Source organism: Lepidochelys kempii, chromosome 6 (assembly GCF_965140265.1).
Source record: "Lepidochelys kempii isolate rLepKem1 chromosome 6, rLepKem1.hap2, whole genome shotgun sequence".
Classification (NCBI taxonomy): Eukaryota; Metazoa; Chordata; order Testudines; family Cheloniidae; genus Lepidochelys; species Lepidochelys kempii.
The window spans coordinates 87,826,904-87,850,151 of NC_133261.1; the positions used below are offsets into that span (position 1 = coordinate 87,826,904).

Genomic DNA, 23,248 nt, shown 5'->3' on the forward strand with positions numbered 1-23,248 from the left:
TGTTTAATACATTAAACAGGTTGTTACATTCTCTGCTACAGAAGTTTTCTAAATTGTCATGGTACTTGGCATACAGCTCAACAGTTTTTTGGTTGTTCGAACCAAATCCCCTACTGTTATATCTATTGCGGTTGTACAAGAATAGGGTTTGGAGAACTCGGCTTGAGATTCCTCAGTGTGCTTTGTGTTGTGTGCCAGCCTGTGGTCACCTCAGACAAGACCTGCTCAGACAAACCACCAGAAACAAAGCTTTATTTTGTAAGGAAACATAAGGATTGCTTGCTTCAGGCTTCCTGCTTCAGTGCTAAAATTTCCTGCTGGGAAGGCAGAGGGTACTTCTGGCAGGACCCAGGAAGTTTTCCCAACATGCAGTAGTTTGTAGTCCACTTATAGTTATTACTGCTGCCGCTGAAATAAACTGGACCTTGGGCTACACAGCCATCAGTCAGTTAGGAACCAGAGAGATTATAAACAAATGGTAAAAGATTTAAAACAAATAGCCCAAATCTTTTCTCAGCACACTTTATCAGCCTCTTCACTTCTTTAGCCAACTTGCTGAGATGCTGTTTCACACCGGTATGCAGGTGACCTCCGCTAACTTGGAGTTTTAATTCTAGCCTGAATCAGAAGGGCTATAAGAAGTGCTGTATTATCGTGCCCCATTAATCAGTAATAGCATTTATTTCAGTTTTATTTTATAGTAACGCTATTTCTTAAACTCTAAACTTAATATCTGAAACTGTTGCCCATACTATATTCTCATTACCCAAAAGTGAGTTGAAAAGATGTTTTGTTGGTAAATAGTTCACTGATCATGAGAAGATAATTTTAAGAAACATGATGATTTGTCTTCTAACATCTTAACTCTTCAGTGTTAGATGGGGATATAATTCAGTGATAGAAATTGTTCATTCTAGGTCTCTTATTGCTAGATTAAGATGTTAATCTGACATTATCTGTTGTGTAGGGAGGGTTGGAGAAGCAGGCTGCAAGAGTTTTTAGAAGCTAATATTTGCTGACACAGTAAGGAATTTTTTTTAAAAAATAAAAGTGGTTATTCAAATCAGCATGTAAAATGCCCTTTTAATTTTTAAAAGTGACTGTTTTTCTTGGCAGTAGAGAAATTGCTAATTTGTACTCATTAATTGGGGAAGTGCTTTGTGAAAGACCAACTGAATTTGCAAACAAATGTACTGGCATAAGACAGTTTTTACTTCTATTTTAACTATTCAGACCCCTTAATTGAAAACTTATATGAGCAGAAATGGATGCAAATAGAATTTGAGGTTACAGAGAATTCAGTGATTTTTGAAAACCACAAGAGACTATCCAGGAGATTCAAGTTCTCCATTTAGAGAAGAGATACAACATGGACCACTAATAGGAATTGAAGGGCACTTCAGTTTCTGTGCTTTTCAAGCAAGAAGCTTGTCCTCCTAGGTCACATAGGTGAACACACGAATAGCCATCCTGGGTTGGACCATTGGTCCATCTAGCCCAGTAACCTGTCTTCCTATAGTGGTTGCTGCCAGATGCTTCAAGGGAATGAACAGAACAGGGCAATTTCTCAGGTGATCCATCCCCTGTTGTCCAGTTCCATTTCTGGCAGTCAACAGTTTAAGGAGCATGGTGTTTGTTCCTGACTATCTTGGCTAATAGCCATTGATGGAGCTATCTATCCACCATGAACTCATCTAATTCTTTTTTGGACCCCATTATACTTTAAGCATGGTATGTTGTGAAGGCCAAAGATTGAATTGGCTATCTCATAAGATTGCCCACAAGACTGGTGGTTCTGGCGGCTTGTGATGTGGCCCCTGTCTCTTGACAACAGCCTAGAGACCACCAAACGGATAGTCATACCCAAGAATTACTGACTTTGGCTGGGTACATTTTGCCCTCTTCTCCTGCCTTATTAATTACTGTATTATTGTTAGCCTCCCATTCATTACTATTAAACATAATACTGAAGTAGCACTTAGAGACCTCAGCCAGGTTGTGGCCTCATTATGTTAGTGCACTGCATGCACATACATGTGCTTTTTTTTTTTTTTTTTTAAATGTTGCGCTCTCTGCTTGAAACTGTCTTCCTCCAATGCACCAAGTTATCTCAGCCAGAAGTGGCAAAGCTGTAACATAGTAAGTCTATCTTGTGTTGCACTGACAGAATTTTACATTAGTTTCTTTTCCACCTATATTGCCAGCAAGATAAACTTTTAGTCTGCATAAATACAGAAGTGAACAAAATTGAGAACAGTTTTCTCTGCAGCCTCTTGAGTTCAGTCAGTTATTTTTCCATACAAGTTTTATACTCTGTGTACTGTCTGAACACTGTCAATATGTAAAATAGGTTTTGGGGTTTTTTTTGCATATGTGCATTACTGTAGGACTAGCAATAGTGATCTTAACAGATAATTTTGAAATCCGTTACTCCTATTTTTTTAAAAAAGTAATAACGCTGTAATTTGTCTGGTTGCAGGTATCTATAGAGAGCTCTGTTTAGAGTCTGTAAAGAACAAATATGAATGTGAAATTCAAGCGTCTCGCCAACACTGTGAGGTATTGTCAACTTATTTAAACGGGTGGCTAATCAAGTCTGTCCTTAATGGGTGTGCAACAGTTTCCAAGATCGGTACATTTTAAGTTTGTAGTTTTGCTATAACTTCAATATTTTGATGTATTTCTTTTGAAACGATAAAGAAAGTTACATCCTTAACAACTTAAAGAAATGAGACCTCAGCTAGGTGTCAGTTTGGTTTACATAAACAATATTAATCTTACCTTCATTAACAGGGCCTGTCTAAGATTGAAAAGACCTCCGATCATTTTTGGAATCTCTCTTATATACTAGGCATCCGAGAAAATAGTTAGTGGTATTCTGCCATAAATATAGTAGTCACATTTTGCAATAATTATATTTTTAAAAACAGCTTATGGGAAGAAAATAATGTCACTATTCAAAAATTGATACAGTACTAGAGAAATAGACATCTGTTTCTATTTCAGTAGAATCTCTGATCATTTCAGCAATAGATAGAAAAGTATTTGCGTAGACCAAGTTGTAAAATAATTAATTCTATTGATCCTTGTTCAGGTGGAAAAAAGTATCAAAACCTTTAAACCCAGAGATAGAAATCCTGCTTGTAAAAACAAAAGCTTATTTCTGTGAGTGCATATAATATTTGAAATGTCTGGACTAATATGGATCCTCATATTTGGATGCTATAGCCTGTTTACCTGGATGTAAATTGTCTCAGCCTGATCTCGTCCATCTCTGAATAGACATCAGTCTACTGAGATTGAATCCCATGTGCTTCTAAGCTTCCTGGGTCTGGATAGTGACTGATCACTGCTCCGAGCTCTGTATCTCTGAAGCATACTCCCTCATGTCTGCCACCATTCTTGAGCAGTGGGACCCTCAGTCTTGCTGCCTACACTCCAAACCCAGTGCCTTAGCCCTCCTGACCCTCCAGTTGTTAGACAAGTCTTTGTTTCCTCCCCCCACACCTAGCTATAGGTGCTCCAATTTCCTTGTTATACCCTTCAGGGATAACATGGCAGTAAAGCACAGGCTTAGCAAAGAAATCTGACACGCTTCACCTAAGTCACAGGAGTTACAAACCCATTGAAAACAAATTCCCAAATCCAGTCCCCTTCAGTGTCCTTGCCACCCCTGAGAGCCTTGCCTTTGGTTAATCCAGGCCTGTCCTAAAGCACTCAAAATGCACGCAGTGCGCTTGCACAAGGCCCCCATCTCAGTCGTGGCCCCAGTCACTGGATGGGTAGTGTTATGATGTGGTGCACAGGGTCGCAAAGCCACTCATCACTCAAATTTGGCCTGCTCCATGGAGTGCGGGGTGGGTGATGATAGTGAGCAGAGCTGCTGGAATTGGGCAGAGCCTCCCTAGCCCGGGATGGGAGCGGAGCGCTGAGCTGGGAGGACACTGGTGAGTGTCTGGGGAGGTCCTGAGGAGGGGTTGGGGGTGAGTTGGTGACCGGTTGTTAGATGAGTGGGAGTGTTTGTGTGGGGGGGGGGGAGCGGCTGCAGGGTGAGTGGCAATGAGTGACAGATGTTGGGAGCTGTGACAGGAATGGGGGATGTTGGGGGATGTAGGTGGAGCTGTCATGAGTAGGATGTATGTCACGGATGCTGGGATGTTTGTGGGGGCTCTCAGGATAAGTGGGGGCTGGTGGAGGGTACTAGGGGGATGGCTACTCATGCATTCCCAGAATATCAGCGTTTCCAGTACTTCCGAGAATGATGTGGGTCTGTTCCAGCTGGCATGACCACACGCCGCACAAGGGGAAGGGGACATTTCTAAGAGCGTGCTGTTCTGCCCCCACCAGCAGGAGCTTAAATGCACTGTAGGTTATTAACATTAACCGACATAAGTCCTTAATCTCTTTCATTCACCGATATAGAAATTACAATAGAAAGTTGTGAAACAGACTTACTGTGTTCACATACATTTAACCCCCATTTAGAATTATAAGTATTTTGTATAATTAAAAGTGATGGTAAAGATAACTTTTTTCCTTTTCTAAGAGATTTTATCTACATCTTGGCAATTTATCCTTAATAAGGACTTGAGCAAACATCTTGGTGATTTCTTCTTGAATTTCCAAAGCCTCCAACTTTTCTTGTATTTCCTTCATATTTTTTTCTGGTTCATCTGTTTTTTCTTTACATTTTGGATATCTTTGACAACAGGGAATCTGATATAGTCTCATAAATCAAATCAGGCAATCCAAGCCTTTATATTACAGAAGAGATGAACTCCACTGAAATTTTAGGTACAGCTGTAGAAACTGATCGTTTGATACCAGATAATTTCTCAGCCAACTGAACTGCCTCAAGTGCTATTGTAGATAAAGGAGAACATGACTAGTGAGTGTTTCCTCTTTGTTAATGACTTGTAGAAGGACTGAGATTTCAGATACTGTTTTAAATGTCTTTAAAAGTCTAATTGCTATATCTAAGCAGTTTATAATTATTGTGTCAGATATGTACTATTCTGTAAATAAAATCCATGGTATGACCTTTAAATAAATTAACTTAAAAAACTTTAAAGCCAGCAACCTTGAGGGATGGGAAAGCAGCTGAAGTATTTGTTGGATTATGTAGAGAATCCAGGGTTGTGTATGTATCTGCTTCTGTTTGTCGATGAAGGAAGGAGCTAGTATAATATCTATAACTAAAGATAAGCCATTAATATATTTGGAACCAAATGGTGATAGAGTTTTTATATCCCCTTTGAAAAGTGCTAATTAAATTGCGTTTTAAACTATTGTATGGTTATGTCACTGCAGATTTAGGACTGTTTTAGTTCAACACGTTTAAATCTAGGTTGCATTATTCTGGACACAAAATATTTCTATTGTAGCAGTCATTTTTTCATTTGCACACAAAGTACAGAGGACAATTGTTACTACAATTCTATAAGAGAATCTAGCTGTTACTAGTACTTTAGTTAACGAAGATTAAGGGTGGATTTGATTTAACTCACTAGTCAGGAAGACTCAATTTAATCATGGTTTTCTACATAAAAGTGAATTCTTGTACATATTCTTCACAACTCAGAGATGTAGGTTTCATTTTTAGAAGGTACATACTATACATTTTTAAATTGTTGGTTTTTTTAAACTTTTCAGATTAGTTTTACAGCTATATCAGAAAATGAATGATTTTTGGTTATTTCATTTACCAAAGATAATTGAAGCAGATAGTTCACCTCCCAGTGACTTCATAAATATTTCCAATTCAACAGGTTAATCATTAATATTTGGAAGATTTTCTTGCCATGCTGTATTAGGAGGAGAACATCACCAGACAGACATTTAAATTGTTTTATTTAACTAAAACAACAATGTTATGTATTCTGGATTTTTTTCTTCAACAGCAAACATATAATATTTTAACAAAACAAGCATATGGTCCTCGCTTCTCACATTTATCTCCAGACTTCTTCTCCTTGTCCAGATCTGTTCCACCCCCAACAATCTTCTATTCATTGAACTTTTTGAAACTTTGCACTTTTAGAGAGAGGTAAGGGATTGACTCTGTGTACACAAATTTGCAGAGGGACAATAGAGTTGAGGTCTGTTATTTCTCACCTCTTTTATTTATTTAAAACATTTTTGCTGTTTAACAAGTATGTTACCTCTGGAGACACAAATCCACAGTTTGAGTACAGCAAAACTAAGCATCTCTGATAGTGCTCAGTCTAGAAGATACCCAGTCCCATTGGGTAGATAGAAAAATTAACCTAAATAATCTATACAGAAGCCTGTGGACCCTAATAAGATTGGGTCCTTAATCCATGAAGTATTGGAACTCATTAAAAAACTTTTCTTAAACATTACATGAATATATTGTCTCCTACTATAGAATTAGAATTTGTAATCTCTATTCCATGTTGAGATATCTTTGAGCTATAATATATCTTTATCTTTAGATAAAATGCTTTTTGAGGAAAAAAATCTATCAAAAAAATCTGATTTTTTTTTAAATCATTGATTTTTATCCACCCTGCAAAGATTAGACCTTGCTGAAAAATGGGGACATTTTAATAAAACTTACTTACAAATTTGGAAAACTTGACCAGGTCTAAATAGACAGTTGAATCTGCACACCGCTACAGAGTACATTCTGAATATGAAGTTCACAGTGAATTTGGTTGGAGATAGGATACCGGACTATAATGACCATGTATTTGATCCAATCTGGTATTTCCTGTGTTCCTGGATGTGACTTTATATGACTGAAGGAGTGGGCAAGTCTTGACCAATGCACACGATCCACGTCCTTGACCCACAGCCTAAGCTCCTCCAATTTGGTAAGAACTACCATTCATTCAGGTTTATTCTTCATTATCCTGACCTAATCAATAGACTCTTTCCAGTGCTCCTTGTGTTCCATTTTTGCTTTAGATCTACTTCATATCTTGAGAAGAGCATGAGTGATGGGTGTACCATCTTCTCTATTTTCCATTGTGAGTCTTTCATCAGACAGTCATGAGGGGAGATAATGTCCAACTAGAGAACATTCAGGTGGAGATCTAGCTGCTTCCTTTACATCTCCTTCTTATTATGGTCCCACTCAAATCCTCAGCACATGCACCCATATTTGATATCTGTATATCTTGCATCCACATGAAATATCTGGAATAAGTGTAAGCTTTAAGGGGCTGGGACATCACACTGAAAAAGCAGGTGGATGAGGGACTCGGAATCAGGTTCAAAATGTGGCTTATGTTTCAAGGCTGTATCTAAATGCATAAGAAGCTACTTTTATCATGTTGCACCTGAGCTTCTAAACTAGTCGATGTCAAGTGCATTTAGTTGATAAACATGCATGAATGCATAAGTTATAATTTCTTGCTTTTGTTTCAGAGTGAGAAGCTCTTGTTGTATGATACTGTACAAAATGAACTAGAAGAGAAGATCAGAAGGTTAGAAGAAGACAGGCATAGCATTGACATTACCTCAGGTAAATAGGATTTGAAAGATTTTTAATGACTTGCTGTCACAATTCAGGGCAGCTGCATCTGTACTGTCCCTCCATGGGCCATTAAGAGCACCCACTCTAGGCTCCTCAGCCATCACCTCTCTTGGGCAAAGACCCACATCTCTCTCTCCCTCCTGACTGGGTTTTTTCCCTTCTGCAGAGTTCCCTGTCTACACTATGATTTCCCCATCAATCCAGACTACCTAAGCAGGTCTCTTTCTCTGCTTTGCTTTCTCTACAAAGACTACGAGCAACTGTAATTGCCAGTAGTCACAATTTACCACACAGTCATTTATAAGCAATCACATTTATTCTTAAAGTGAGGGCATTACAGAGAAAACATTACAGAAAAGAAAAGAACTTGCACGTATACCAATAAGCTTACCAGAAATCTCCCCCATCTCCAACCAGGGCTATGGTAGGAGTCAATCCTTCATACTTCACAAAGGCATTTTTTCTGCGGTCACAAGTTCATAGCAGCCTTACCTTAGAACTAGCACACCCATGAATAGGTTAGTCTTTTCTTTTATATCAATTGGGCCTTTGATCTTCGGGTTCCGGGAACAGGTAATCAGTAGACAATGGTCCCCTCTTCAGGATGTAATTTCAACAGGCTGGATTTTTGCATAACTGCAAGTGGGAAATTGTATTCATCTGTAGAGATTCCACAGGCAAACACTTGATACTGTTTGTCCCAAAAGTCCATTCTTGTCTGGTACATTGCTCAACATAGTCCTTTTGAAGTTCATAATGTGCCTGGGTTCACATCCCATCTCACTCACCCTTCCCCTCCCCCCGCGTGAAAAGTTACATGTAATCCTGACCTATAATAATACATACCTTTGCATTTAATACAATGGACTCCAAAGATAGTTAAATTTGATTCAATAAGGCTGTTCAAGGATATTGCAGAAAATTGTCATGTCTGTCATCTGGTAGCTAACTGAAAAGGAGTACTTGTGGCACCTCAGAGACTAACCAATTTATTTGAGCATAAGCTTTCGTGAGCTACAGCTCACTTCATCGGATGCATACTGTGGAAAGTGTAGAAGATCTTTTTATATACACACAAAGCATGAAAAAATACCTCCTCCCACCCCACTCTCCTGCTGGTAATAGCTTATCTAAAGTGACCACTCTCCTTACAATGTGTATGATAATCAAGTTGGGCCATTTCCAGCACAAATCCAGGTTTTCTCACCCCCCCCCCCCACACACAAACCCACTCTCCTGTGGGCCTATCATACACATTGTAAGGAGAGTGGTCACTTTAGATAAGGTATTACAAACAGGAGAGTGGGTTTGTGTGTGTGCGGGGTGGGGAGAAAACCTGGATTTGTGCTGGAAATGGCCCAACTTGATTATCATACACATTGTAAAGGAGAGTGATCACTTTAGATAAGCTATTACCAGCAGGAGAGTGGGGTGGAGGGAGGTATTTTTTCATGCTTTGTGTGTATAAAAAGATTTGCTACACTTTCCACAGTATGCATCCGATGAAGTGAGCTGTAGCTCACAAAAGCTTATGCTCAAATAAATTGGTTAGTCTCTAAGGTGCCACAAGTACTCCTTTTCTTTTTGCGAATACAGACTAACACGACTGTTACTCTGAAACCTGGTAGCTAACTGTTGGGTCAATTATATGCAAGTACTGCATCTATAGAGCCTTTCATCACATTGTGGAATGCTGTTAATTGTATTTTAGACTTTATTCTAAGCCTCAATGAACTTAAAGTAGATACAATCTGCTGTCAGAGCTAATGTCACCATGCCTTGTCTGCTATGGTGAAAATCTGTTAATTTTATCTGTCTGCCAAAATTAAAGGCCTACAAAATATAGGCACATTAAAATGTGACAATTGCCATTCTTCTCACAAAGAGCATATATCAAGAAAATTTGATTTATATCATTGTCAATTTTTTTTTTTACTGTAAAAGAGTTAAACATCAAATTAATGAATGTAATTGTAACATTCTTATTATACTTTTTCAGAGTTATGGAATGATGAACTACAGTCCAGGAAAAAAAGGAAGGATCCATTTAGTCCAGATAAAAAGAAACCTGTTGTCATATCAGATATCCTTTTTCTATCGTTCTTGTCTGTGCAACATTTTGTTTTTTATAGCCTTCTTACCACATGTTCTCCTGTTATATTGTCTGCTAAAGCAATAATATATTTTTTTACTATGTTTAGGAAGTCTTAACAGGCTTGCAAATCCTTGCCATGTAAATATCAGTAACAAACCATTTACAACAGCAAACTTTTGTTTAGAGGGACATTATCCAGTTATATAGTTGTCATATCCCTGTATTTAACAAATTCCTACCATATCAGAGTGAGCATGATTACAAATTCCATGGCATGTCACTTCCAGTGATTTTTATTAAATACAGTGAAGTCTCTGAATACACATTTAACAGACCAAGCATGTATATCAAATGTTAATATTTCAAAAGAATTGGACAGGTGTGCTGGGTTTTTTTGCAGGTGACTGTATCTTGTCTGAGTATTGAATAAATGGTAATCAAATATGCAAGTATTTGTCCTTTGTCTATTTTTTGGGTACATAATTGGTGTATTAGTTTTTCCATAACAATCTCTGATCTCCTAGTAGCTGCTAGGCTGCTGATAGCTCAACTCTAGAGGCATGCTTAATAAATACTTTTTTACTGCTGTTCTTGGCAGACAGATTTTGTTCTAATTGTGGTGGTGGAAATCTAGTTGAAAGGTCACCTTCTGAGATCTTGAAAATCCAGATTAAGATCACTGTTTTTAAAATACTAGTTTCACTATTGAATAATTGCAAAAGTGACTGGTTTTTAATTCCATCTAATTTTCCACTTCCAGAATAGAAGAGATTGAATTCTTGCACGTCACCCGGGTTTCTGCTGTGACTTTGTTTCAATACACTGATCCATGGCATCAGTTCCAAGCAGCAAAAACAGAGGAAGGAAGTTGTTACATAGTAGCAATCATAACAGTGAGAGTAACACAGACCAAAAAGAGGAAAAGCATTTTCTAAACATGCTTACAGAACAATTTGGGAGTGAAGGGAGAGGATTCAAGGAAAGGTTTAAGGGAAAGTAAGCAAAAAGTAAGCGAGAAGGCACAGAGAATACTCTAAATTAGATAAAATTTGGAAACTAATTCTACTGGCCATTGACAGTAATCTTGTAAAATAAGAGGGATTTAATCCCAAATTCTAGTCTTTTAAAAACTCTGCCTAAACTTTTTCTGGCAAGATAGCAAAGCATTTTTTTATATGTCTAGTAAGTAGTGTCATTAGTTTGCAATCTTTAATTTAAAAAACATACAGTTCCATGCACGTTCTATGCAAGATGATGGGACAATGGATACATCATCTCCAAGAAATGGAGAACCATTTTTCTGATAATGTTAAGCCACTAAAGTCCAAGGTTGATATGCTTCAGAAGTTTAAGAAATTGATAAATTTGAATGAAAATGGTAGCTTCCTAGGATGCAAGAATAAGTAAGGAGTTAAAAGCATAAGGATGACATGATACAAGGCTCAGGAGATGGAGGATGAAATGAATGATTCTGGAGGACGGCTTTGCAGTTGTAGGTAAAAGGAAGATGAAATGAATGTAGGTGGAGTTGTAGTTGGTGTTTTGAAGGTGAAGATTAGAAACTTGAATTTGTGAATAGTAGAGAAGCAATTTGAAGACTGACATGATCAATAGTAGTATTTTTGGGGGGCTGAAAGGTAGTCCTGTCAGAAGCAGGAAAACTAGAGAAAGAGGTTGCAGTAATTAAGGTAAAATGACCAACATCTGGACTTTGCTTTAGAAGTAGAAGGTTGGGATTTTTGTGGAGATGTCAGAGGTGGAACCTTCAGAGGCAAAGATTTGTATTTGTTTTGTACAGTGCCAAACACACTTCTAGTTCCAGTGAAATAAAATGACAGAATTTGGCAGTAGGGGGAGAGAGAAGGCTTAATATGACATTGCGGTTGAGTTTGGATGATAGTAGAATGTTCAACTGTGGAGTAAAAATGGGGTAAAACTTGGACAAAAGATGCCCCTCTTCAGGTAACTTTTTGAAAGGGAGTTACACTATGCAGAAAGTAACTTACTTGTTGACCTTTTCTTGTACTATGTTCTGTAGCTTGTGCAATTTAACTCCATATCTTGAGTGTTCTTTACCTTGTTTACTGACTGCGTCTAATTCTTAAGGCTTAAGAGCCCTCTGTTTTATCAGTTTTTGATTGCATATTTTAAATTCCAGAGGTCAGGATTGCTAATGTTTGCAGGCTTTAGGTTAATAAGGAGTAAGGACAAGATTCAAAAGCAGTGAATTCATAATTTTGTCACAGTTTACAGCTGATGTCCAATGCAAGCTTCCAGAAGTAAACACAAAACCCAGGAGATGATTGGTAGACCCTCTTAGCCTGGAGGAACGGGAGAAGGTCTAATGTCTTTGTACTACCCTTCAGATGCACCCTCACTTCCCCCTTGCAGGGGAGGATGAGAGAATTCAAAGGTGGGCTGAATCCTAGGAGTTAGGTCTAAGGGAATCAACCCTAAATATTTTTTTTAGCATGGAGGCCATTTAACCATCAGACTCAAAACGCATGATATTTGAGGTATTTAGGTCCCTCTATTAAAATTAAAAGCAAAGTGAAGTTAAAGTTGTGGCTTTCTTTTTTAAAGTCTCTTGCTGTCTGTTTCATTCTGCATGTCTCTAATTGGGACACACCACATCAAGACTACTGTTTTATTGGAATATTTCCCAGAAAGATGACCTGTCGTAATGACAGTGGATAGTTATAAATGTTACTCAGTTAGGATGGCGTTATCATAAATTCAGCTTAGTGGAGATGCTTTTAGCTAGTGCCAGAAATTTAAGTGGTGGTTATTCAGTTGTTTGGATGTAACGCTATCATCTGGTCTTCTAATACAGGAATTACTAAAAGAAATTAGGGGGTATAAATTTCCAAGTATTCATGTGCAGGATGGCTGTGTGCTGGAGGCGTCAAGCCGAGTAGATTCAAATTACAAGATACACTCTGGCAGTTCTTTCTTATTTTTATAGACAGAGAGAGATCCATGTTAATTTGCTGTCTGGTGCTTATTTCTTAAAGTTTAGTTAAATTTGTCTAACACAATATATAATGCATATTGGAATTTCTTAGTCTTTCAGTAAGTTACAGTCTTTGAACTTGACTTGACTTGAATCAGAACTACAAAATAAAGTTTTTTTTTTTAAAGTGTTAATTAGTAACGAATGTTTAATTTCAACAACTTAAACTTTTTCTTCCAGTTTCTCAAACTGCTTCAAAACTAATGTGTTTTTCAAAGTCAGGGTGATTTAACTTTAAACGTTCATAATTTATCCACTTTTTCAAACTTGCCTTGTGTTATAGAGCTTGCTGGGGTTGAAAAAACAAGACAGATCTGAAGACTTTTGTAAAGTAGTGTGTATAAAATTCTGTTTTGTATTTGTGTATATTGTAGTAATTAACAACTTATGGTACAGAGTTGATATTTTAAGGTAGAGCTTTCAAACCTTTTTAACTCAGTATTTCTAGTCTTTCAGATACTTGATTTCTCAATCTTAACATTTTTTCTATGTAATAGTATATGATTTAGAATCACTAAGAAACTGCACTGGAGATGTTAATTTAGATGCTTGCTTTCAGTATTGTAGAAAAATAAGCTGCCAGGATTGATTTATTCTGTTTGGAGTACAAGAAACAAGGATTGTTTTGGTGTCTGTCAAGTACAGAAGGGGTATATAATGTCTGTTGTAGTCTTGTATCCCTGTGGTGTGCTGCAGTAACAACCTTAATGTAATTGTAAATATGATAGCTTCTAGGAAACTTAAGTGACACTTGTACACTGTGTGTCTCTCTCGACCTAATTTTTGCAGTGCTCTTTCACTTCATTTGGAATTCTGTGTGTGGAACAGTTGCAGAATAGAGTCACTAAGTCACTTCAAATTATGAAGATTGTAGACCTTTTATGCTAATTTCAATGTTAAAAGTGATTCCCTTAACTTTTCAACGTCCCTATATAGTTTATATGTTACAGGACCTCGATATACTTGAAGATTGGACAACAATAAGGAAGGTATGATTGGAGGATGAATGTCAAAAGCATTGTTTTGTTGCCCTGTTCTCATACATTTTACAGATATGTAGGTAAGCTTCCATTAAAATAATCGAGAGCATAAATATTGCTAAATAGTATTTTTGCAATGAAGTCTGATAGTTATGGCATGGGAATAGAGTGATGTGCATTCTAAACTTAGTTGTGATACTGAGTAGTCTTACCTTGGCTATGTCTCTTAGGGTAGGTCTTCACAGCAAAGAACGGGGTGGGATCGGGAACAGAGAACCCTGCAGCAGGGAGTCTCATATCCTGGGTCAACTGACTTGGGCTCAGGAGCTCTCTGTAGGGGGCTAAAAATAGCAGTGTAGACATTCTTGCTTGGGCTGGTGCCTGGGTTCTGAGACCCACCCCTCCTTGCTGGGTTTCAGAGCCCAGGCGCCAGCCCAAGCGGGAACATCTAAACTGCCATGTTTAGCCCGACACTGTGAGCCCAAGTCAGCTGACCTGGGTTCTGAGACTCGCTGCTGCAGGGTGGGTATGCGTCATCGTTGCAGCGTAGGCATACCCTTAGCCTTTTCACCTCAGTTCCTAATCTGTAAAATGGGGAATGCCATAGTGAAGGCCTGGCTTACTCTACAACAAGCTGGACCTAAATTCTGTTTTACTCTGGTACACTATGCTGGAAAATCTGCAGCAGCTTCTTTAAAAATTTCAAAAACATTTTATAATTGTGAAAATGAATGAAAGTAAATTCAGTTTATTTTGCTCTGTCACAACATATTTCATCGTGCCATAGATGTTGGTAAGGTGGTGTGGCAGTTGGGACTCTAGGCAGGAGTCTAACCCAGTGGTTTTCAACCTGCAGCCTGTGGGCTGCTTGCGGCCCAATCAGCACAGAGCTGAAGCCCATGTGACATCCTCAGGGCATAGAGGTAGTATTGGATGCGGCCCACATAACGCATTGTGGGCCTCACATATGGCCCACAGTGGTAAATAGATTGAGAACCACTTGTCTAACCTGACTGTACTTCCCCAGTAGCTAGAAAACCTCCTTCCTGCCATAATGTCCTGGGACTTAATAAAACCTAGAACCAGCTAGTCACCAGGCCATATAAGCAGTATTTCCCATCTTGTAGAACCCCAAACTAGTTCAAGGGGAAGTGGGCTAGAGAAGAGAATCGGGACAGGGACACCTTCATGACATTGGAACCACCTCACTTCCTAACTGTAAAGTATTCCCTAGACTGCACATAAAACTGGATGGCTACTTGAAAGCCAACCTGTCTTCCTCCTCTTCTGTGGCACCAGAGGAGGGGAAGCAAAATAGAAAAATATACAGCTAAGAAATATACAGAAAAGACACTGAAGGTGGGTGTAGGTAGGAGATAAACATGTGCAAGAAGGTGAAAAAAGCAGAAATGTCCACTGTGCTCCTGAATGGTACAAGGGAACATGGGCAAATCCATCACAATTGAGGGTCCAACACATAAAGTTGGAAATTGCTTTGCTTGACCTACAGCAGGAATTATGCCGAACAAATATCAGACCATAGACACAATTTCACCCTAGTAGCTCTTAAGTATGGCCGAGAGAAAATAAAGCTGATTATTATACACGCAACTGTAGAACGTACTTGGATACAACTGTGAGCTAAACAGAGGCTTGTTTCTATAGCTTTTTGAATGAGCTTTTCATTTTCCAAAATCTTTATCTGGCAGCTATTGATTCGTGCGATCTTTGGTTTGGTTGGCAACCTGCAGAGTGACGTAACACCAGCTATAAAATATTGTATAAAGAATTGCTCCTGATTTATTTTAAAATCAAAGCCCATTAAAGCAGATAATGGATCGGTTTCTCTGCATGCTTTTATTCAGCTAATCGGTGGCGTTCAATGTTAGAAAATACTTTGGTTTGTTTTTTTTTTGGTTTTTTTTTTAGAACAAGCATTTAAACATGTATATATAAATGCTAATATATTAAAGAGCTGCACTGCAATAAAACTTTCCTTAAGGCATTTTAAATAAATATTCAACAAGTAAGCTCTCTTAACTTTCTGGTTTTTCCTTTTTTGTACTTTAAGGCAATGGCTACGCTGGGGCCACACAGAGTAAAGCCGGAACGTAAGTCATAAAAACCTCACTGCTTAATACATTCTGTTTTCATAAAACAAAACTCATTAAGCACAACAGCATAGATTTTTATCTAGATAGAACAGAGATTTGTCAGACACAACAGGGACTGCAGTGGTTGAGGAGGGGAAAGGAAACCAGAGACCTTTAAGGGTATGTCTGTACTTCAAAAAGAAAAAACAAACATGGTCAGCTGACTCAGGTTTGCACCATAGGGCTGCAAACAGCAGTGTAGATACTCTTGCTTGGTCTGGGTCCTAGTCTCTGAGACCCAGTGAGTGGCATGGATCTCAGTGCCCAGGCTTCAGACTGAGTGGGAACATCTACACTGCTGTTTTTAGCACTGCTGCACAAGCCCTCATTAGTTGATCTGGGCTCTGAGACTCACTGCTGTGTGTGTCTTTGTGTTTGCTGCAGTGTAGACATACCCTAAGCTGTTTTCTAGCTCTCAGGCCTTGGTTGAGGCACTGTTGTGCTCTGTGCTGTTCAATAAGGTTGCTCTCTCCACTGACAGACTGACTTTCTTACATATATTTGATGAAATAGTTATTTTCATTATAGTCTCAGTATCTTCTAAATGCTGCAATGTTTTTAAAATCAAGGTTAATATTTAAATGGTGAAAGAATACCAGAAGAAGGAGTAGACCCATAGAGAAATGGCTTGGATTGGCTTGATACATGTCAGTGCAGCATATTAATGCTTTTTCTCTAGCTTCTACCTCCCCCAGCAGAGCTTCGGGTAGTGTTTTGAGAGCGTCCCCATTTCACTATGCTCTGCTACTCTGAGTCAGTGAAGAGCAACTTGGGGGAGAGGAAGGGGACAATGTCTGGATACCAAGGTGATATTCACCTTAGATGCCCAAGTTAGGCAGAAAGGGAAATGAGGAGGAAGTGGTTGGGGCACAAGAGAAGAGGAAGCAAGTAGGTGTTGCTTTTGTTAGTGACAAATTTCTGTTGGAGTATTGTGGTTAATGACATAGTACACTGACACAATTGTATTGGGGAGGAGGAGAGTTGAGGGGTGGGGGGGGGAGAAAGAGGAAGAAATCTGATCAATGGTTGATACTTAGACTTGCCCCATATACCACAGTTACCATGGTGTTTGTAAACTTTCCCATTATTGATATAGGAATACTGCAGATACTGTGGTCAATGTTAATTTTACCTGAAAATGGAAATTGAGTTTTTAATGGACCCCACTACATAAGGAGATAAAAGAAAAAAGCATCTCTTCTCTTAACTATCTTAGATTTTAGTTTGATTGTTGCCCAAAGTAGCAATCCCCCCCCCCCTTTTTTTAATAACGAAACACTTAGCATATATGCATGTGCTGATGTAGCTAAGTATTTGAAAATAAGTTTATAAACCTGACTGTAATATCTGCATGGTCAGTGATAAATATTTCTGTTGATCATTTTAGCACCTGTCAAATTAGAAAAGCATCTGCACAGTGCTAGGTCTGAAGAAGGAAGACTATATTATGATGGAGAGTGGTATGGACGTGGACAGACAATATGTATTGATAAGAAAGATGAGTGCCCTACAAGGTAAAGGTCATTATAGCCTACTCCCATTTACAATAGCATACATTGTACAATTGTATACAGTGATTGAAAAGCCCAGCCTTACAATTTCAGTCAGCTGTTGCCATGTCAGTTACTTATCGGTATTTTCTATCTTAAAAGATAACCAGCTACTGTCTTCTAGATATCTATTTTTACCTTCCTCCAGCATAAGTACCAAATGACATAAATGTAGGGGCTTAGTTATCTTAATATTAAAATACTTAAAATTTGAAGGCTGATGTATATGTCTGAAATAATAGCCTAAAACTAGGGCTGTCAATTAATCGCAGTTAATTCATGTGATTAACTCAAATTAATCGTGATTAAAAAATTAACCTTGATTAATTCACTTATAACAATAGAATACCAATTTAAATTTATTAAATGTAAAGTCCTTCACTTAAAGAAGGGAAAAGCAAATGCATAAATTTAAAATGGGGAATAACTGGCTAGGCAATAGTACTGTAGAAAAGGATCTGGGGGTTATAGTGGATCACAAATTGAATATGAGTAAAAAATGTTATGCGGTTGTGAAAAAGACTAATATCATTCTGGGGTATATTAACAGGAGTGTCGTATGTAAGACATGGGAGGTAATTGTCCAACTTTACTCAGTACTGAGCCCTCAGCTAGAGTACTGAGTCCACTACTGAATGTCACCCTTTAAGAAAGATGTGGACAAACTGGGGGGAATCCAAAGGAGAGCAAGAAAAATGAAAAAAGGTTTAGAAAATGTGACATATGAGGAAAAGTTTTTAAAAAACTGGGCATGTTTAGTCTTGAGACCTGATGATAGTCTTCATATATGTAGAGAGGATGGTAATCAATTGTTCTCCAGGTCCACTGAAGTTAGGACAAGAAGTAATGGTCTTAATCTGCAGCAAGGGAGATTTATGTTAGATATTGGGAAAAACTTGCTAACTATAAAAATTAAGTACTGAAATTGTTACCTAGGGAAGTTGTGCAATCCCCATCTTTGTCTAAGAACAGGTTAGACAAACACCCATCAGAGATGGTTTAGGTATATTTGGTCCTGCTGCTGTTCAGGGAGATGGACTAGATATCCTCTGGAGGTCCCTTCCATTCCTACATTTTCATGATTCCGTGAATTCTCTTCAGCTGATTGTCAAAGTAATAATGACTGAACTGGCACACCACTAGCAATCAAATATCAAATTATATTTATATGTATATATTTTAATCCTTAAAGCAGGTGGTCCAAAGGAAAGTATGGAATGTGCCTTGAAACTGCTTTCTAGTAATGAACAGTGAGGAAAAACAACTCCAAAAGTGTTTGCATTAATGTTTAACTAAGTAATCAATGTAAGAAAAGTTCAATTAGCCAAACAATTCAGTTTTTTCTTTACATATATGTACTGGTTAACAGTTAAATACAAGTTCTTCCTAACTTTCTCTATGCTGGAGAGCAATTTCTTTTGACCTGTTGGGTTTTTTTTCAGGAAGCCCACTTCAGATTGGTGGATTGAGAAGGTTTTCTCAATAGGTACTATGAGACAAATTTGTATTTTATATTATAGACCCTATAAATTAAAAGGGAAGATGAAAGCTTTATTTAACCAAATTAAATGTTTGAGATTCATTAGAACTATCATTTTTATTACATTCAAGAGATGCTTGGATGAAAAATTATTTGTGAAGATATAGTGTTCCTAGATATGTCAATGTATCTTTAGTGTCAGCTACAGAATTCTGTTGTTAAAAATATCAACATAATCAGGAAGGAGGCAGTAGCTGTCTGGGCCTAGTACTACTTAATGCAAATATTTAGTATTCCAAAAGAGCACCCTACTTGGGGGGCTGATCCTTTGGTTTATAATATCATTTGTTTCTAAATTCTATTTTTTTTTCTTTTCAGTGCCATAATTACAACAATTAACCATGATGAAGTGTGGTTTAAGAGGCCTGATGGAAGTAAATCCAAACTGTATATTTCTCAGTTACAGAAAGGAAAGTATTCAATAAAACATAACCACAACTGACCATTACTAATCAGATGTGTAACAAGTGGTGTTACCATGCTTGATGTGCCATGAGGTGAAAGATGTATTTAATAATGTTTTGTATTCTTATTAAATTTATGGCAGTATCTGATGTATTTGTAGTACTGTAGGTAAACTTCATGTGGATGTCCTTGAATAGGTGATGACTCTTAATCATGTTGACCAAGACATTTTACCTCTAAGTTGGGTCTAGTGCCTAAGATATGAAGTTTGCCTTCACAGATAATGGCTGAACTTCTGATTTAAAAATATCTGTAAAATGCAAAACATTTGCTTTTATTATTGGTGACTAGATTGTGTGGTAATTGTGCAATTATTTTTACCAGCAGTTCACTCCATATATTAAGTGAATCGTCATGTTTATCTTGGGAGTGTAAGTTAGTCTGCACAAATGTTGCTTCTGAATAGTCTAATGACTTAAGTATTCTTTTATCCAAAGTGAACAGAATTTTTTAAACTTGAGACCCTGGACAGCTCTGACTTTTATAAGGTTTACCATGCCACTTGTAACAAAACAAAGCCAACATTAAGAAATTTTTGAGGAGCACTTTCTGGTACCCCATAATAAATTTAAAATGTTGGTGGCTTTCTTTTCTAGGTTATGCAAGAACATCACTAGCAAAGCCAATGTAAAATTAGGTACACTACAGGTAGAGGCAGTGCTATGTGGCCCATAGAGGGTATGAGTGCCTGGCAATAGTACGATGTAAATGGTAAATAACTGAAAGTATTATATTGCATGCTGTACTTGTATGATCTATTGTCTTATGAAACAAATATTCTAAAAACACTTTGTCAAAAGTAAAATGTACCCTCAGAAATGGTATATCTGGGACATATTAACAGTGACCTACTCACCATATGCTAGCTTTCCAAATTTCCCATATTTTACTCTCTTCTTAATGGAATTGTTTCATGTAGTTTAAAGAAAGTTAAGCTTGCACAGAAGTTATATTTCAAGACATCAGAGGCAGAGTCTGAAATCCTTAATGTTATAGTACATGTTTGGAGCGTGTAGAATAACATGGGATTGGATTGGATTGGATTGGTGGGATTGGAGAAAAGTCAGTTTTTTTTTTTCCTGGTGGTTGTGTGCACTTTATTGTCCATTATGATGACACTTCTTGGAGCAAGGAAAACATGCATTTGCTTAAATTGATCCTGGCAATGCAAAACTCTTTTGCCCTACATAATACTTAACTGCTTTACCTCTGAAATGTCATTGCTGGTGCAGGATGGTCACTACTTGACTGTTGCCAAAAGTCTAAAAGATTGGACCTTTACAGTGATAGAAAAGCATTGCTCAGGATAAACTGCATGTCACATTAACATTAGCCAACTGTACATAAAATGACAGTTGATGTGTTGGCTTTTGACAGTACTTACTGTATGTACACAGTTTGATAAAAAAATTTGTAATAAAATATTTGTATTTTTTAACGTAGTGTATAAGTGATCTGTGATAGTGGACACTTTGTACAGTTGTGTTACTCTTTTTATTTTTCCTTGAGAGTTGCAGATGTTTAATTCTAAAGAGAGCTAAAAATATTGTAGTTTTTAATGTTGCCTAGAAATGTTTGTCTTCCACAGAACCTAAAAAGGTGAATACAGATATTTTACTGAAAAATCACTTTTAAATCTGATATCTTTGCAATAAACTAAAATGTAAAAGTCCATATTTCAGTATACGTATGGACTTGTGTAACCAGAGATGTAACACAAGTCTCTGTCTTTCTAGCTTCTTTACCCCGAGGTCTTTATAATATGTGAAAGCTTAAACCCTACAGAAGTATAAGTCATACACATGTACTAAACAAGGTTTGTTTAGAAAATTGTAGAAATATACAGTTGTTAATTTGAAAGTTAACACTTTTTTAGTTTTTTCAAATTCTTTGAAGAAGGAACTGCACAAGTTACTCACAAATGCTATCTAAGTGTGTAAATGTGCAACTTTAAGTTGTGGAAGTGAATTTGGGCATTACTGTAATATGGACACTATGCATTACTCAAGCATTTTTAACAGCTGGCCACAGTAACATTAATATACACTTTTGCCTGCAAGAGAGGGGAATGAGTGCAAAGCAAACTTAAGCATTGTGGAAAATAGTTCACAGTCTAGAATAGGTGTGCAGGGGAATGTTAGTTTATATTGGGCATGTATCTTGAGAGTATAGTCTTTGTACACAATCTCAGTATTTGCTGCTTTGTCTCCATGCTATCCTTTGTTACTGGTATCAAGCCAGTATTACACTCTTCAGACCTGCTCTACACTAACAAATGTGATTGTCAACTAACCCTTTAACACTGTTCAGACACTATATAGACAAGTAAGGGCTTGCTTAGCATTTGTAACTAAACAGTCTTCAACCCCAGTTCAGATAGCACAATTGCTGCCCTTAAATTTTGTAGTGTAGAGCAAGCATGAACCCTGGGTACAAAGAAATGCCTGTCTGCAACTGATATGAATGGGACAGAATTGAGTTTGGGGGCTGGGGAAGGAAATTAGAAGTCTATATTGAAAGAGTGGGTTTTAAAAGCACATTGCTTACTTTTTGACTTGCCTAATTTACTCAATAAATCATTTAAAGGGTATGTCTGCACTGTAGCTGGGAGGTGAGATTCCCAGCACAAGTAAACAGACTCCGCTCGAGCTAGCATGCATAAAAAATAGCAATGCGGATGTTATGGCATGGGCGGCGGCTCAGACTATCTATCTACACTCAAACCCAGGGAGTTGGCCAGGCTTGGGGATGGGTGACTAGCCCGAATTGCCATCTGTGCAGCACAGTCCATACGGCTGTTTTTAGTGCACTACCTCAAGCAGTACTAGCATGAAGCTTTCTACCTGTGCTAGCAATCGCACCTCCCAGCTGCAGTGTAGACAGACTAAGCAACTCTTTGATTTTCCTGGCAAGTAAGAGGCTAAGACAGATTCTGATCTTTTGCATTAGATACAAGTTAACTACTTTTTTTTAATTTGGAATTTTTAAAATTGGCATTCCAAGTCCAGTGCTTTTCCCATTAATTTCAATACAGAACTACCTTATATTCTGTCAAAATTATTTTACTCCTGCATGTTCAGCAGAAAAGGGACATGTCCATGGAGTAAACATGGATAATGGTTGCCTAAGAAAAGCTGAAACTTCAAGAGGAGTTGATTTGTTTTGGTAGTGCTCCCTATTTATTAGTGATCAGGAAAAAGGAGGGCGCTGTACTGTGACAAAATTTGTAGACTCAATTACTTAGTCAAATGAAGAGAACATCCAGAACTTTATAGGGACTTGGCTAAGCTGCATAAAAGGGAGAGGTCTACGATAGACCACCCAAATCAGGAAGAGGAGATGGATGAGGCATTTTTAGAACAAATAACAAATATCCAAAACACAAGAGCTGATAGTAATGGGTGACTCTACCTCTCCAGACAGCCGTTAGAAAAATAATCTAACAAAACATAATATCTTCAAATGTACTGGGGACAACTTTGTTTCAGAAAGTTGAGGAAATAACCTGGAGAAAGCCATTTTAGAGTTGACTCTGACCAACGGGAGGAATAAGTTGCCAGTCTGAAGGAAGAAGGCAATTTGAGTGAAATTGATAGGTTTCATGATTCTTAAGAAAGGAAGGAGTGAGAGCAGCAGAATAAGGACAATGTACTTCAAAACAGACTTTAACAAACTCAGGGCTGCTAGGTAAGGTCCCTGGGAAGAAAATCTAAGGGGAAAAGAAGTACAGGAAAGCTGGCAGTTTCTCAAGGAGACCATATTAAAGGCATAATTGCCAACTATTCCAATGTAAGAGAAAGATAGGAAGAGGCCAGTATTGCTCCATCAAGAGCTCTTTAATTACCTGAAAATCAAAAAGGAATCCTACAAAAAGTGGAAACATGGATGAACTGCTGAGGAATACAAAAGAATAGTACAACCATGTAGGGACAAAATGAGAAAGGATAAAGC

The 23,248-nt window shown here is 37.8% G+C and overlaps 1 protein-coding gene across 2 annotated transcripts in view; it reads left to right on the top strand.

Annotated features, from left to right (window-relative positions):
- BRMS1L (BRMS1 like transcriptional repressor) overlaps window positions 1–20,973 on the top strand; it is a 42,102-nt gene extending 21,129 nt beyond the window's left edge. For both annotated transcript variants that reach the window (XM_073349054.1, XM_073349055.1), the window contains 7 exons: window positions 2,480–2,559; window positions 7,393–7,489; window positions 9,501–9,584; window positions 13,534–13,598; window positions 15,661–15,700; window positions 17,130–17,256; window positions 19,151–20,973. In XM_073349054.1, coding sequence (XP_073205155.1) covers window positions 2,480–2,559; window positions 7,393–7,489; window positions 9,501–9,584; window positions 13,534–13,598; window positions 15,661–15,700; window positions 17,130–17,256; window positions 19,151–19,274 — 617 coding nt within the window. In that variant the 3' untranslated portion in view covers window positions 19,275–20,973. The remainder of the gene's footprint in view (window positions 1–2,479; window positions 2,560–7,392; window positions 7,490–9,500; window positions 9,585–13,533; window positions 13,599–15,660; window positions 15,701–17,129; window positions 17,257–19,150) is intronic.
- Window positions 20,974–23,248: the final 2,275 nt, after the last annotated feature.